This window comes from Mus caroli, unplaced genomic scaffold (assembly GCF_978045245.1).
Source record: "Mus caroli unplaced genomic scaffold, Mus_caroli_1 scaffold_20, whole genome shotgun sequence".
Taxonomy (NCBI): domain Eukaryota; kingdom Metazoa; phylum Chordata; class Mammalia; order Rodentia; family Muridae; genus Mus; species Mus caroli.
Window position 1 is genome coordinate 20687866 of NW_028227275.1, and position 17817 is coordinate 20705682.

Genomic DNA, 17817 nt, shown 5'->3' on the forward strand with positions numbered 1-17817 from the left:
AAAAGAACAGAAGGGAAACCTTCACCTCGTAGTTATAACACTTGTGGAGTGAAATAAGAGAAGGCGTGTACTTGAAGGAATTATAAATATTTATAATAGTGCAGATTATAAGCATCGCCTTTGCCAATAAACAGGAGATAGGAGTTAGCATAATCACACTCTCCGACTAAGCTCTGACACTAGCAATGCACTGCAAGTTGATGGATGAGTGAGGATCCTTTCCATGAATAAAGTGAGTAATGATTCAAAGACTCTATGGTTTTTTAAAAACTGAACACATATAAATTATCTGCAGGGCATTCTTGCCCCGCTTCCAAGCACAAGTAAGGACCTGGGAGTCATTTCCAGACCAGATCTACCTGCCTCTCTCTCAGTCACCAAGAAGATGTTTTTCTGAGTACAAATAAGATTGAAATGCTCTGTTCTATTGATCATCCAGGTTTGTTAAGACAGACCTGCTCTTGATTAAACAAACATCTCCTTGTCTTCAAATAAGCATAAAAACTCCACATACCCAAACCATGGATAATTCTGAAGGTCAGGAAACGCTATGAATAGCACATGTGAGCCCATTTCCAAATGTTAGGACTCCATGTCTTAGCATATAAATCTCAGAAATTGCCTAGAGTGCTCAGATGTATCATCACATAGTACTAACGGGATCTTTATCGATTTCTGAACCTGTGCTGGAGTGTAATTTACTTCAGAAACACTGCTAATAAACTTTACAGTTTGGGGGGCTTGGAAAAGCACAGCGTTTCAGTGCACACACTCCTGAAGAGCTGAGTTTGGCTCTTGACACCGAAGCTCACAGCTGCCTGGAATTCCAGTTTTAGGGGACCCAACACCCACTCATGCCTCTGTGGGCAGCGACATTCCTTTGGACAAACCCACACAGATACAAACAGATATACACAAAATTCAGTGAAAATAAAATCGAGAGAAAGAGAGAGAGAGAGAGAGAGAGAGAGAGAGAGAGGAAGAAGAAGAAGAAGAAGAAGAAGAAGAAGAAGAAGAAGAAGAAGAAGAAGAAGAAGAAGAAGAAGAAGAAGAAGAAGAAGGAGGGGAGGAGGAGGAAGAGGGAGGGGAGGAGGAGGGAGGGGATGAGGAGGGAGAGGAAGAGGAGCTCTATGTTCTGGGAAGCACCTAGATCATAAGTTGTAGACTGGAACTACAAGTGAGCTGTTGCCTGGACAGACCTGTGTCTACAGAGAATAGTACCAATTTTAGCCCGGGAGAGGGAAGACTGCTCAAGACCTGGACCTTAGGGATGCTTATAAATTAGACACCCACAGTGAGGAATCTATTGAAAACCACCCATATCTAAAGGATACTTTCATAAGACAACACCTCTAGTTGTGAATACTGAGACCCAACAACTGAATGAATACTAAGTAAGGTCAGTCTTAAGAAAACCACACCAAGATATGGCAAGAGCCATGCTTTTAAAATTTAAAGACAAGTTGGGTATGGTGGCACACATCTATAATCTGCCACTCAGGTAGCAGAGGCAGGCAGATCTCTGTTCAAGGCCAGCCTGATCTCCATAGTGAGTTTCAGGACAACTGGGGCTATGTAGAGAGACCTCATCTCAAAACAAACAAACAACAACAACAAAAAACAAAAGGAAGAAAAAAAAACAAGACAAAGATCATGTGTAACTGCAAAGCAAAGCAAAGTGGTATTACAGCAATTTGTTCTCAGAGCAGAAGTCGACTATTCAAAGACAAAAACTCAAAACACGGAAGGAACCCTGTGAGAAACGAGGGGGAAGGAAGACATCACCTGAATGAGGAATGGCAGACTCTGTCATCAGTGCCTGATCTGAAAGCAGAGCTATGGGATCTTGCTAAACAGAAAAGGAACTTGAGGGTTTGGGAAGAAGCGTCCGGATAAAGGGACCAGAGCCAAAAAGTCAAGGGAGAACCGGGGCTTTTATGTTTTCTCTTGATCTTCTTAAATTCTGTTTGAAGAATGAAGAAAAAAAAACAACACTTTTTTTTTGTCATGCCCTAAATGTATGTAAAGGACATATTTAAAGGAAATTACAGAGAGAACAAAGGTTCCAACTATCAGATATATTTCTGGACCCTAAAAATCAGACAAAAGGAGGTACATTGGGGGGTATTTGTTTCTGAATATCTGCCAAAACTTTAGGTGAAGACAATGGGAATTGTGACCTGTTTTCCTGGATATTTTTTATTTCCTCTCCCACCTCCAACACACAATCTTGGCAAAAAAGAAGTCCTGCCAATACAGGGCTGGCTATGGAAACCAGCAGCTTTCCGCCCAGAGAAGGCTGACTCACACCCAGAGTGGGAGGTGGAAGCCAGGCTTGTCAGGCAAAGCAGCACACTCGCTGGGCCTAAAAGAGGGCGGGCAACCTGCAGCTCTGGGGTACCAGTGGGGTCTAGAGATGGACCATCCAGACAGTTACTGGCTGCTCTGCATTGAGTCTCCGCTAGAGATTCAAAAGGAGCCTTACAAAAGTGGAAGCCAGAGCTGAGGGCTGAAAACCAGCCGTAACTCATGCAGATTTATAGACAGAGAATGAAAGCCATATGGGCTCAGGGAATTTTTTTTTCCTACATAAAACACTGGCTGATGTCTTTGTTTTCTGTTGCTATAACAGACTACACGAGACTAGACGATTTATAAAGAAAGAACATTTTGCTCATGGCTCCGGAGGCAGAGACATTCAAGAGTCGGTAGGTAGCCACAACAGCTGAGGCTTCATGTTACATCATTTTCCACAGAATAGGGGTACATGTGAGTGTGGCAACCCTGCCATGTGAAAGAGAAAAGGAGGTCAAAGAAGTTCGGGGCATCTTGGAACAATATGCTGATATGAAAACTAGTCCACTCCCAAGGACAGAGCCAGTTTTGTAAGAAAGAAATTAATCGCTCTTAAGACAGACCCAAAATCATTCTCTACACTGGCGACTAAATTTCAAATGCTGCATGGATACATCCCTCATTAAAGTATAGGAAGCATAGGGTGACACTTGTAGGAAGCCAGACCAAAGCGTAAAAACAACAGCATGAGAAAGAGACCAGCGGGGAGACACCACCAAGACAGAGGCCACCGGCAAGCTGCTAGAAAAAGAGATTTGATTTTTTTTTTTAAATAACCTTAAAAATCTAAAAAACTAAAAAATAAATACGTGAAAAAAATTCCACTTATCAAGCCTCAGTGAACCACAGTAAGACAAAAACAAAAATAAGAACAAAGAAGATTATCCTGTAAATAACTACATTGTTTGGGGAGAAATGCAGAACAGTTGGAAGATACAGACATTATGATCATTCACAGCAAGACCCAGCTTGTTTGCAAGGGCTTAACTTCCCTCTAAGTCCCACAGGGTTGATATAACACACACACACACACACACACACACACTATGGATTGCTTTCTTGAAAAGTAGCCAAAAGCAAAGGGTTTTGTGCCAACAGCAGAGCCCACTTCCTCTTTTCTCCTTGGGAAGCCTCCCAGTGATAGGCTTGGACCTACTCAACTGACTAAGCTACTAGCTTCAGGACTAGTTTGGTGTCAGAAGATGGATAGACCCTGCAATGTAGCACATGTAGCAAGGGCATATAGAAACAACTAGGCACCCTGAGGACCACCTCTGCAAACACCAAAGCAAGAGGAGAAAATAGAACAGCAGTGGAGAAAATGGGTTATATTCTGTTACCAGCAAATCAGCCTCCACCTGTTTACATCAATTAAACATGTATCTTATAAACTCTAGAGCAGCTACCAAACACTAATAAACTTTAAACCCATTCACAGGGAACAGGAGGGATGGCTTAGCGGTTAAGCGCACTGCTCTGGCAGAAAACTTGAGTTTAGTTCCCAGCACCGGCATCTGGTCACTCACCACTGTCCATAACGCCAGTTATTCTTGCTGCCTCCTGGCCTCCAAGGGCACCTGCACTTGTGCGCGCACACCCACAAACACACATATACAAGAACAGAAACAAGTCGCCTTTACCATGAGTTCCCACCATGATGTATGCCTCACCACAGGGCTAAAGGTAACAGTCAACCAACTCACTGAGGCCCCCCACAGCTCTGGGACGAGAAGCCCTTCTATTATTTTGGGTGGGTTTGTGTTTTTGTATTTTTTATTTTTAACAACATCACAAAGCTTATTAACGCAGACTGAATGGAAAGGATATCCAACTATGTATTGTCAAAAAAAAAACAGATTATAGGTTAAATTGCACAAATATGTAAATGAGAGCCATATAGAGGTTGGAATGTCTATTTGAAGATAAGACAAAATAGATTTTATGACTAGGAATATTAATAGATACTAACAAGTAAAGAACATAATGCTAAAATACATTTGGAAAATGTAACAATTATGAACAATCATTACTTAACAGAGACACAAAATACAGGAAGCAAAGATTTACAAAACAGAAGAGAGGGACTGGCAAGATGATGTGAGTGTGCCCTGCTCTTGCAGGGCATTGAGTGGGGTTCTCAGCACTCATACCAGGTGACTTCAACTGCCTGTGAGTCCAGCTCCTGGGTGTCAGACACCCTCCTCTGGCCTCTTCAGATACACACACATAACATATACTCACATAGGCACCCATATGTACAGATCAACAAAAGTAAAATCTAGCCGGGCGGTGATGGTGCATGCCTTTAATCCCAGCACTTGGGAGGCAGAGGCAGGTGGATCTCTGAGTTCGAGGCCAGCCTGGTCTACAAAGTGAGTTCCAGGAGGACAACCAGGGCTACACAGAGAAACCCTGTCTGGAAACAAACAAACAAACAAACAAACAAACAAAAAGTAAAATCTAAAGCAAACCAACATCAACAGAGCTCTCAAAAGAAAACTAGAAAAGGGATATGAGTCACTTACCTAAAAGGACCTTTGCTTAAATAATGTGTGTGTGTGTACACACAGATTACTGTAAAGTTCAAGGAGAAATCAGAGGGCATAAAAAGAATCACTTAGGCTGATGTTGGGGTACACACCTTGATCCCAGCACTTGAGAGGCAGAGGCAGGTGGATTTCTGAGTTCGAGGCCAGCCTGGTCTACAGAGTGAGTTCCAGGACAGCCAGGGCTATACAGAGAAACCTTGTCTCCAAAAACCACAACTACTACAACAAAAGAATCCCTGAATAAACATTTTTTTTAAAACTTCAAGATTTATTTCTTTATTGTGATGTGTGTGGGTGTTCTGTCTGCGTGTATGTCTGTACACCATATGCCTGTCTTGTGTCTGTGGAGGTCAGAAGAGGGTGTTAGATCCCTTGGAACTGAGTTATAAGTGGTTGTGAGCCAACATGTGGACACTGGAAATCAAATTCAGGTCCTCTGAAAGAACAAGTGTTCTTAACCGCTGATGCATCTCTCCAGCCAGTCTATAAACCTTTGGTTTAAATTATCTAATGTGCATAATTTTACACTGACGTAATTTAAAAACTGACACAGACATAAAAGCTAAGCTTGCAGATGCTGGGGGTGGTGGGGGTGGTGTGGGGTACAGTGACTTAAATAGCTCCTGTCATCTCTCTCCCTTCTTTTCAGGGACCAGCCTCAAAATAAGTTGAGAAAATATTTTGTCTTTGTTTCAAAATTAGATATGTTACTGTGATTCTTTTTTACAGGCTAAAATAAGGGAGTAAACCAAAACTTTCTCTCCTTTTAACACAACTTACACCAGTGTTGTTATTTCTAAAACAGAAAGTTTAATTTCAAATGAATGATTCTGGTCATCTCTTTCCTTCCTTCTTTGGTGACTCAGGCCCCAAGGCTTGCTAAAACACAAGATGGAACTCAGAATGTCACATTCTTAGAATGAGTAAGAAAGTGGAGCTAAAAAATGCACCATTGGGCTATTGTTTTGTTTTTATTTAACTTGTAGCATGTTTTAACTGTACAAATATCAGGCTCCCTGTGATGTTTACATAGATGCATATAACAAACTGTGATCCTAACTGTCCCACCCAACCTCCTTCCTTTCCCACCTTCCCTCTGCTTCCAACCCTTTCCCAGATCTAGGTCACACCTATGAGAGAAAACATAACATTTGACTCTCAGAAACTGGCCTATTTTGCTTAATAGGACAATTTCTCTTAACTTCTGTCTTCCTGCAAATGGCATCTCCTTATTCTTCACCACTGAAAGAGTTGCACCATGTACAAGTGCCACGTTTTCTTTCGTCACTCACTCACTGACAGGCAGCTGAGCTGAGACAACGGCTAGGCTATTGTGAACAGCGCTGCAGGAGACATGGTTTAAAGGTGTCTCTGTGGCATCCTGACTTGCATGTCTTCCAGAAAACACACAGGAATGGTATGTAGTGACATATGGTATATTGTGGATCAGATGGATGGTAACTATTCAAGTACTCTAGAAGCGGGGCCTGGTCTTTTCTTTAAGAAAAGAATCAAGCTAGTTGCTCAGTGCCAAGTAAGTAGCTCTGAAAAAATACACATGACAGGTTATTCTTGGGAATATGTGTGTAAATGAAAATGCATATATGAGGGCTGGAGAGATGGCTCAGTGGTTAAGAGCACTAACTGCTCTTCTGAAGTTGCTGAGTTCAAATCCCAACAACCACATGGTGGCCCACAACCATCCATAATGAGATCTGATGCCCTCTTCTGGGGTGTCTGAAGACAGCTACAGTGTACTTACATATAATAAATAAATCTTTAAAAAAAATACATATATGAATGCAATAACAACTGAGAAAAAAGAGCATGAATTTGAAAGAGAATAAGGGAGTGGTATATGGGAGGGAGGAAGGGGAGGGAGAAAGGCTGTAATCAAGTTATAATATTAAAAAAATTTTTTAAATTAAAAACCCTGTCTTTGTAGCTGATTACAGCTTTGTAAAAGTTATATATCTTAAGAGGAGAGAAAGAAAGAAAGAAAGAAAGAAAGAAAGAAAGAAAGAAAGAAAGAAAGAAAAGAAAGAAAGAAAAGAGAGAGAGGGAGGGAGGGAGAGAGAGAGAGAGAGAGAGAGAGAGAGAGAGAGAGAGAGAGAGAGAAAGAAAGAAAGAAAGAAAGAAAGAAAGAAAGAAAGAAAGAAAGAAAGAAAGAAAGAAAGAAAAGGAAGGAAAATAAGGCCCAGTCTGGTGGTGCACACCTTTGATGCTAGAATCAAAGTTAGAAGGCAGATCTCTGTGAATTTGAGACCAGACTGACCCACACAGTAAGTTCCAGAACAGCCAAGGGAGGTAGAGGAACCTTGTCTCAAAACTTTAAAAAAAAATTTTTTTAAAGAAATAATTTTTTTTTTTTTAGATTTATTTATTGATTATATGTAAGTACACTGTAGCTGTCTTCAGACACTCCAGAAGAGGGCGCCAGATCTCGTTACGGATGGTTGTGAGCCACCATGTGGTTGCTGGGATTTGAACTCCGGACCTTTGGAAGAGCAGTCGGGTGCTCTTACCCACTGAGCCATCTCACCAGCCCCAAAGAAATAATTTTTGAAATGTCTTTTAGAAAACTAAATATAAGTTATGTGTAATTCTGGCTGGACACAAAGTAACAAGAGAAAAACAAGCAAAAGTACTGTGTGAGAGTTAAGAGACTGCAAACTTAATTAGTTTCAAGATGGGGTCTATTTGGTGTAATAGATGTCATGAATTAAGGTCTTTTAAACTACTTTTTCTGTTTTTATTTTAATTTTAATTATTTTTAATATTTTTAAAATATGACCCTAACCCTAGGCTTAGAAGTCAAGGTAATCTCTTCCCCAACAGAACCGTAAACTGAGGCATGTGGAATGCTGAGTAGCTTTATGGAGGCCACCTGCCTCCTGGAGGAAACATAGCTGGCCATTCCCTGAAACCAAGTTCTGGAAGGAAATGTTTCAGAGTTAAGTTATAATCATATGGTCTTTCTTTATAGGCTAAAAATAAGGTTATAAAGGACTTTCCCTTCTTTAACATAACTGTCAGCTCTGTTAACTGAAGAAAAAAAAAACTTAACCACAGAGTAAAACAGTTTGATATTAAGTAATAAGATACATGTCTTTAAGGTTGATAATTTTTATAACTTGTATTTGGGAATCATTATCAATGGAAGTAGGGAAAAATTGGAAAACTAAGTTTTTTACATTTAAACTAAAAAAACCTTATATTTCATCTCTGGGATAATGTCATTATTATACACTGAAAATAAAATATAGACATACTAAATTTTTATCTACATGAAACTTTGAACTTATTCCCTAAAGCCAAACTATCTGTGACTATTTGAATAGACGTACAGAGATGCTGTATAGAGAGACGGTAGATTCAGAGTGGCCCTAACACCTCCCACACTAACCCATCCTCCTCCCCTGGCTACATCAGGTATCTATCTCCTGGGATTAAAAAGTCCCCATAGCTCCTTTAGCAGTGTGACACTGAAGACTTTCCCCTGATTGAGTAAAGCTTCCGAAACTTAGCTCAGGTGAGAGCAGAGAGGCCTTCATCTGGCTAGAATTACGTTAAGCCTTCCACCCCAACAATGGTATTTTACCGGTGTCTCTGAACCAAGTCACATTTTTCCCCACAAGTATGCTTTGTACATTAAATTTTATGCTCTGTAATGGAGATATTGGAAAGGATTTTACAGCGACCACGACATACTTCCTCTGCTATCACTGGGGGGAGGGAGGAGAAAGGACTTGCTACCGTTTCTTCCCGGCCTTCTTAGAGACTGGGGGGGGGGGGGGGTCCTAGGCAAAAAGGCTGCAATGTATGGGAACTACAATAACATTGACCACTCCTAACTGCTTCACATTCTCAAGATAGGTATACCTTGAGTTACTCCACAAACTCTTTAAGTTTCTAGTTTAAATATGCTTAAATAAATTTTATAAAGCGTATATATAAGTAGTTTAAGTAAATCTAAAGTAATCATAAAATTTGGTCTTTAGAATTTTTTTTTTAAAGATTTATCTTTATTTTATATGTACATGTATGTGCATGTATGTATGTTTCATGTGTGTGTAGGTGCCCACAGAGGCCAGAAGAGGGCATTAGATCCCGTGGAGTTTGTGAGCTGAGCTGCCTAATGTTAAGAGCTAGACACTGGACTCAGGTCCTCTGCAACGGCAGTATGTGCTCTTAACCACTGAGCCACCTCTCCAATCCCAGTTATTTTCTTTTAGTTGTTGAAATATTTGGTATCTTTTGTAAATGCTGTCAAAGAAAAACCTGGACTGTGACTTAATAATATAAAATCAAAATGTAAGATTTGCTACTTAAATATATATTACCATTCTATTTTTTTCTAGTAATCCTTGAATGGATTTGTTGAAAATAAGTATGGTTATGACTTTTGAAGTTCTTTTTTTTTTTTTTTTTTTTTTTTTTTTTTTTTTTTTTTTGGTTTTTTTGAGACAGGGTTTCTCTGTATGGCCCTGGCTGTCCTGGAATTAGCTCTGTAGACCAGGCTGGCCTCAAACTCAGAAATCCGCCTGCCTCTGCCTTCCAAGTGCTGGGATTAAAGGTGTGTGCCACCACTGCCCAGAGATTTTTGAAGTTCTTAAGTGACTTTTGGAACTTGGTCATATCTGGAGTCTTTTAAAGCTTGGTTCACTCCTAAACTGTAATAAATAAAAGTAAACTAATATACACAGTTATTGTATAACTCCTATGTTGTACTGCCATAAGTATTGTTCAAAATACAAAACACATGGCTCTTCATAAAACCTTATAAAATTAAAAGGACAATATGCTATAAAAGTTACCTCACTGATGTTCTTAAATTTTAAACTATGCTATAAGTAACTTTTGTTTCAGGCTTGCATTGTTACCATTTAACGGCCATAGTGGTATTGACATTGGTGGAAGACATATGTTTAACATGGAAAGGAAAAAAACCACCTGATAGCTAAGATGCTTTCTAAATCAAGGAGGCACCCACCACGAAAAGGACAGAGACTGCAGCCTAAGGGAGCAACTCTCTTTTATTGATTCATAGCTAATCTGTATTCCCAGATGTGTGCCTTCCCAGCCTGTACACTATGACCCATCCAGTCTGCCATGTGAGGTCATCTGAGACCATCCAGCCCTGCCAAGCCAGCCCAGCCCAGAAGGCTGGGACCAAGAAGTCACAAGAATGGTTTGTTGTTCAACTCAACTAACTTTCATGTGATTTGTTGTACATCAGAAGCAAGCCCAACTCCCCATGTTAGATGAAACACCCGTGGCCTGATGTACCGGACACCTGCAAACAGAAAGTGGGTCGTAGTCCCCTCTTTCTCAATTTAAGAACACAGGAGGGAAAAATCCCACAAAACCTCATTTCAATACCCCAAATTGGGACAAGTTGGAATTTTCCTAGCTTGATCTAATGGCAAAGACAATAAAACTGCAGAAACAATCAGGGCTGGTGCTCACTGAAGACCAGAGACCATTGCTTCAGGTCGAGTCTAATACGCAGGCGTGGCCTTAACGCTGATATACAAAGTTATTTTAACTGTGTTGCAAGAATATGTAAAGTGGCTAATGGCTGGGTCACGGAAAAGCAAGGAGCTGAAGCTGTGTATAGAGGCGCACACCTGCATTCCTGGAGTGCAAGAGGCTGAAGCAGGAGGACTGAAGTTCAAGGCCATCCTGAGGTATTTGAGATAGGCTCAAAAGAAAGGGAGGCGAGGAAGGGAGGGAGGCTGGCAGGCTGAATTCCACTAGAGCGCCATTCAACTTTTATCTTCAGGTAACATATAAAACCATGCATTGCTGCATTATTACTATTACTACTATTATTTTATTTTGGATTTGAGACAGGGTCTCCCTGTGTAGTCCTGGAGCTTGCTATGTAGACCAGGCTAGCCTCGAACTCACAGAGATCATCCTGCCTCTGACTCCACAGTGCTGGAATTAAAGGTACCACCCCACCCCCACTGTGAGCCATTTGTAAATAACCTAGATTAAATCACATCGATTATAAAATGAACGGCAGTTAAAACTGCATCAAGGGGAAGAGCAGGAGGAAGGTGGGTGGAACAATAGGAGGGACCTTCGAGCTCTGCCTTTTCCTTGGTGGCAGAAATGTGAGGGCACACATTCATTAAAACTGTACAGAACTAGCCAGGCAATGATGACCCACACCTTTGCTCCAAGCACTCTGGAGGCGGAGGCGGTGGCAGGTGGATTTCAGAGTTCAAACCCACTCTGTTCTACTGGGTGAGCTCCAGGGCAGACAGCCTACTCTACAGAGAGATTTCCAGGAAAGCGAGGGCTACACAGAGAAACCTTGACTCAAAAATCCCCCAAACCCAAAAACAACCCCCCTCCAAAAAAAAGACAGAACAAGCACCCAGAATTACTGAAAACATACAATCATACAGTAAATTGAGGAAACTGATGACCAGGCCAGAACACAACACTGAGCTTGCCCCGCTGACAACTCTCCTCAAACAAACCCATCATCCAGGCCTCTAGCAGCAGGACAGTTTTGCCTTGTTTTGGGTTTTCTTTAACTGAAGAAGGGGTCTGACTAAACTATATTATGACATATACATGTTGCTGTTAATGAGATCACTGGTGCGGTATAAACAGTGCTATATGATAAGTATTCTCACAGTCTTTTGGCAAATACATATACATTTCAGTACATATATGAGAGAATGTCTTTTGTCATAGGAGCTGAATATGTTTGGCCTAATAGAAGACAGCAACAATTTACCCTTCTGCCAGTAACAAGTGTGAAGCCACAGTGTCAGCTTCTCATAGGCTAACACAGGAAGCTGATACAGCAGGATCATCATGAGTTCAAGGCTAACCTGGGCTATAAAACAAGACTTTGCTCACAACGGAGGTGCGGGGAGTAGGGAAAAGGAGGAAATCTAGTAACTCCACATTCTCACTGAAACTTTGTATTAGCTGGGCTTTCTATCTTTTGCTCTCCTGTGGGGTATGGTATTTTATTATTGTCTTGACTCTGATTTTCCTGATTAATAACAACATTGTTTCTCCTCCTTTGCTTATTAGTCATTTGGATACTGTGGTAGACAACCGCTGTGATGAAGAACCTGACACAATAGCTTTAGGAAGGAAGTGGTATTCTGGCTCACCATTTTGGACGTTTTATCCCCCCATGCTCAATTGGCCCCAGAGCCTTAGGACCTGTGTGAGGCAGAAGTCAGGAGGGAGCACATGGCAAAAGAAAGGTACTCGCCTCACCTCGTGGAAGCCAGGAAATTTCCTCCTACCATGGCCTACTTCTAGAAGGTTCTATTATCTCACAACAGCACCATAGGCCCATCCTCTGAGACACTTCAGATCCAAATTATAGTAGATACACTCTTTCATAAAGACCTTAGTCTAATCTTGGCCAATTCTCCTGGGTTCTTCATATAGTTTAGGTAAAAAATCCTTATTTCACATATATACATACATAATTATAAAGCCTTTGATCATTGACAGCACCTTTTCATGATCATCTTTCTTTTTTAATATCATCTTTTTATTGTTAAGCCAATAAAATCAAAATTAAAAACAAAACATAACAGGGTAAGTCTTAACAAAACTACTAAGGTGTATCGAAGGAAGGGAAAGTGGAACCAGATGCAGGGCAATTGTAAATTAATGAACATAGGGAGGGGAGTGAGAGGTAGGACAGTGAGAGGGAGGACAGAGAGAGGGAGGACAGAGAGAGGGAGGACAGAGAGAGGGAGGACAGAGAGAGGGAGGACAGAGAGAGGGAGGACAGAGAGAGGGAGGACAGAGAGAGGGAAGACAGAGAGAGGGAGGACAGTGAGAGGGAGAACAGTGAGAGGGAGGACAGTGTGAGGAGGACAGAGAGGGAGGACAGAGAGAGGGAAGACACAGAGGGAGGATAGAGAGAGGAAGGACAATGAGAGGGAGGACACAGAGGGAGGATAGAGAGAAAGAGGACAGTGAAAACATGCAGAAGATACCAGCAAAAAGGATCTGTTTTTAATTCACTCTCACACAAGCACTTAGATAAAGGAATAATGGGAAAATTTTTCTAAATTTCACTATGTGCTTACGAGTCATCTTCTCCTTCCTCGGTCTCTCTTTCATCATCTTTGGTCAGCTCTAGCTGGACACACACAAGCTTGTGCACATCCAGGCATGCATGCTCGCACGCACGCACGTGTGCACACACACACACACCACCGCCTTCATCATCCAGCAGGCCACCTGCTCAACACTCATATGCATCTGCCTTAGACTCCATCTTCTCATCAGTTTTACGTTTTGGTGCAGAGACGCTGCTCTGCTCTTCTCCAGACCTTTCACTCTCCATCTCTCCCGTGAATGAGAAGGCTAAGTCTGCCAGGTTACTTTTTTTCTTCTTCAGTTTTCTCCAGGTTTTCCAGATGAGAATCCACTTTGTGTTTTATCTGGGTCAACTCCTTCTTAATGGCCTGAAGATCATCTTTCAACTCTGAGATCACAGGTGTCCAATCTTCAAATTGAATCCACTTTTGCCGCTTTGTGAGCCGTTTCCCAACATATACTACATTTAGAAGGCACCACAGCACAAGCAACAGAAGAAGGGATGCATGCTGGGTAATTGCACATCCTGTCATAATTATTCCATTGGCGGTCACAGCCCAAGTCAAGGGAAGAACTGTACGTCCCTGCTGCAGAGCATTTCACACCTGTTTCCTTCAACTTACTTTTGGCTCTGCAGCCAGATTAATAGCTAAAACCTGGCCAGCAATCATTCTGTCATACTCTCTGGCTATAGCATCTCTCTCATTAACACACTTGACAAAGGCAAAGCCCCTGTGCACAGAACAACCCAGATTTTTGCCTTTGAAAAGATTGCCTCTAAATCAGACTTCTTGACCATCAGAGTGTGAAAATTCCCAATGAATACAAGAGATTTTATGGCTCGAGGATCTGTTGTGTTGGTAAGGTTTCTTGTGAAGCCAAAACTGTAGCTGGAGATCAAAAATGTTTTCCACGGGAGGAAGGGGACGAGACTGCTCTCCTCCTGAGAGGCTCTATGATGGCAAAGCTACAGCAGGTGGGGGACTCACAGATGTCTGTGCTAATCCTCCAGGCAAGAATGAAGACCACCATCCAAAGGAAAACCAAAGAAGCAAGCTTTATTTACTGTGCATAGAAGTGACTCTCTAAAGCAGGATTTGAGATACAGTCCTGGTTGGCTTTTCATGCCTCCTTTTATAGGGAAAAGATGTAACACAAGGATTTCGCACGCCAATCTTACAGAAGCAGAGAGCAGATTGGAGTATTTGACAAATCCTCTTGACAGAACAGCTCAAGGTTGCTTGTTCTCTTATCACGGTAAGGTATGTGTACGCCAAACTTGAATTCTGCAGCAAATAGAAACAACTTATTCAGACCTTATAACAAAATGGCTTTATATCCTAAGATGGAATCAGGCTGATCCATCATTTGCTTTCTGTGTCCTCACGAAATTCTCTTATTGTGTTTTTCAATTCCAAGGTGTGTTCATGTCTGCACATGAGTCTGAACACCCAGCAGGCTTTTCTGTGATGTTTGGTTTTACAATACAGTGAGGGAGTGATTGAGAAGAGTTCATCCCTAATGGGACAGTTGAACAAAAATTTGTCTAACTTCTTCCTACTTTCTGCTTGCTGGAACCTGTAACATAAAAATCTTCAGTTCTTCGGGGATCTAATAATAAAATCTGAAAGAGAATTTGAGGAGGAAAAAAATGTGTTCCCATGTGCTAGGCAGATGCCAGTTTTAAGGTGGAGCCACGGCTTCCGGTGCATTCATATGACATCACCCTAGAAGCAGAGATTTCCGAACTGGATCATATGATTCCAGCAGCTGCCTGTGTTTCAGAAGAAAAGCATTCAGCATGTAGTTGAAAACATAGCAGACTGGATCAAGATGCAAGACTGGGAACACATCCTAATGCTCTTCTTTCCTCTTCTTCAGATCTCCACAAATTACAGAAAAGTCAGATGGAGGCATAAATTCGTGCCCCACTTCCAGTGCTGGGACAGATTATAGAGCCTATAGCATGGAGGACGGGCAAGCATTCTGGCCCTGAGCTGACCCCAGCCCTTAAGTGTTGAAGCTTGAAGGAAAAATAACTTACATGTTGCTGAACAGTACCTTACCGGGCAACCCTGAAGTTATTTCAAGTCCAAGGTTACGAACAATCACCCGGGAATAATTCCAGAGTGGAAATTCAAACTCTAAACTTTGAGATCTAAAAGATTTTATGATCAGGTATAAAACAAAGCTTATAAAGACAAGCACAAGCTGAAATAAGGTGATCTCCCAAGAACTAAATTAAAGGAGTTCAACAAACCAGTCTTCAGTGTATATTTTTGAATGTTCACACGTGAACAAAGCTAGCATGACTTAAACAAGGGTATATATCAAATAAAGACAGATAAAACTGCTTACCGGGAGGGGGGAGGGGAAACTAGGAAAGGGGATAACATTTGAAATGTAAATAAAGAAAATATCTAATAAAAAAGAAAGGAAAAAACTGCTTACCTTACACAAACTATATTCTAGTAAATACATATAAGTTGAGTGATATAAATTTGGCCTTTGAGGATCTATGGAATGTGTGCTGGAGAGATGGCTCAGTGTGCAAGAGTGTGCTCTGCTCCTCCGAGACCTGCATTCAGATCCCATCATCCACAGCAGGAGGCTCACACCCAGCTGTGACCCCAGCTCCAGGACAATCTCACCCCCTCTTCTGTCCCTCAAGGCACCCCCACACATGAGACACACATAATTTACCACCCAATCACATACAAATGTTTGAGAGTATTTAGAGCATAGAGATATATTTAAGCTAAAAATTCCAAGGCATTATAAAAATTAAGATCGTGGGCTGGAGAGATGGCTCAGCGGTTAAGAGCACTGACTGCTCTTCCAGGGGTCCTGAGTTCAATTCCCAGATCTCTAATGGGATCTGATGCCCTCTTCTGGTGTGTCCGAAGAGAGAGACAGTGTACTCACATATATAAAATAAACAAATCTTAAAAAAAAAAAAAAATTAAGATCCTCTTGGAAAAAAAACGAGCAATTTCAAGTGCCCCAAATCTTATCTGCCCAAAAAATTAATTGGAAAAGAGAGCCATCAGCCCAGGAGACTCACCGGAAAGAGAGACATCCAAAATCAGTTTTAAGGAGTGGACTGGAGTGGATTAGGTAACTCCTGGTAGATGTTACTTTATTCCCCCAAATAATTAAAATAACCCAAAGGTTGGAATTGTGAGCACAGGGAGATAACGGGCTGGATTTTGATCATACACAATCCAACTGCACATTGCAATACCTATTAGTCACCTGAGGTTATTTAACCTTGAATCACAATTTTAAAATTAAATATTTAACAGCTCGGGCATTGCAAACCTATCATGTGTGCCATAGCCATGCCTGCCTGTGTCTCAGGTTAGTGGAAATACAGAATGTTTGTGCTATTAGACACGCAGGAGGGCCACGCCACTCCTGAGAAGAGCAAGTACATTCTAGAGAGTGTTAGAGAAGTTAATGGTAAAACCGTGAAAGAGCAATCAGCTTGCTTCTTGGTTCCTTGGCTATTTCCATCTCTGTATCTTTACTTTCTCCTCAGAAAATGTTTCTAAATTGTAACTTTCTCTAAGTCTTCATACTCTTCCCCATCCTGTTTTCTTGTCCTGAACTTCTTCCCTTACTACCTTTTCCAGCAACAAATATACAGATCACCTTTATTGATATAATGCACTAACTAAAGCTTTTTTTTTTAAGATTTATTTATTTATTATATGTAAGTACACTGTAGCTGTCTTCAGACACTCCAGAAGAGGGAGTCAGATCTTGTTAGGGATGGTTGTGAGCCACCATATGGTTGCTGGGATTTGAACTCTGGACCTTTGGAAGAGCAGTTGGGTGCTCTTACCCACTGAGCCATCTCACCAGCCCCCTAAAGCTTTTTAAAAAATAAAAATAAAAAAATAAAATTTGAGTTGGTAAGAGTGTTTGCGAGGAGTGCGTGAAGCCAAGGCCCTGTGTTTGACCTCCAGATGTTATGGTGGCCGATGTGATTGAAATTCCAGAGCCAGGAGGCTCAGAAATTCAGTCATCCTTGACCACATGTTGAGTTTGAGGGTCAGCCTGGGCAACATGAAACTGACTCAGAAAGGGGGCAGGTAATAAAGAAATTCGTGGAGTTGTACTTGTGCTTTAAAAAATACCATAGTAATTAAAGTGGAGACATTTTAAAATTTTATTTTAGATTTTATGCAGAGGAGTGGTTTGCCTGCATGGGTCTGATGCCGCCTACTGAAGCCAGAAGATGGCACAGGCAATGGATCCCCTGGAACTGGAGTTGCGGATGGTTGTGAGACACCCTATGGGTTCTGGGAAGGGAACCCCAGTTCTTTGAAAAAACAAAAAAATAAACAAATATTCTTAGAATCTGAGCCATCTCTCACGCCCCTATCATTGGAACTTTGTTCATTTGTCTTTATTTTAGGGATCAGAGTCTCACTCAGTAGCCCAGTTTGGCCTAAACTTTGTGATCAGGTACTCAGTTTCCCGGCACACGTAAGAGATGTGACTTTCTATGTTTTTCTCCTTGAGTTCATGGTGTTTCCACAGAAAGGGCCTCTTACCTTGGTAAGATTTCAGTTTGTGCCTCTGGGTCCTCCTCTCAGTGAAGACTTCATCCAATTCCTCCAGGTCCGTAAAGCGCGCCAATCCTCTGCCAGCTGCCATCTAGCGGCGAGATCCGGCAAAGGCGCCTTCGCCCCCGAGGCTCCCAGCGGTTGCCAGGTAACGGGAACCACGCGCCGCTAAGGAAGAGAGCAGCACGAAGGACGCTCCGGGTCGTAACAACACGGCCTTCCATTGGCTGAAGAGCACCCGG

The 17817-nt window shown here is 41.7% G+C and overlaps 1 protein-coding gene and 1 pseudogene across 1 annotated transcript in view; both read right to left on the minus strand.

Moving 5' to 3' along the window:
- The window catches only part of Entpd1 (ectonucleoside triphosphate diphosphohydrolase 1), a 126057-nt gene extending 108370 nt beyond the window's left edge, over positions 1-17687 (minus strand). The window contains exon 1 of the mRNA XM_021151676.3: positions 17564-17687. Coding sequence (XP_021007335.1) covers positions 17564-17666 — 103 coding nt within the window. The 5' untranslated portion in view covers positions 17667-17687. The remainder of the gene's footprint in view (positions 1-17563) is intronic.
- On the minus strand, positions 13147-16080 carry LOC110285951 (heterogeneous nuclear ribonucleoprotein C pseudogene; annotated as a pseudogene).
- Positions 17688-17817: the final 130 nt, after the last annotated feature.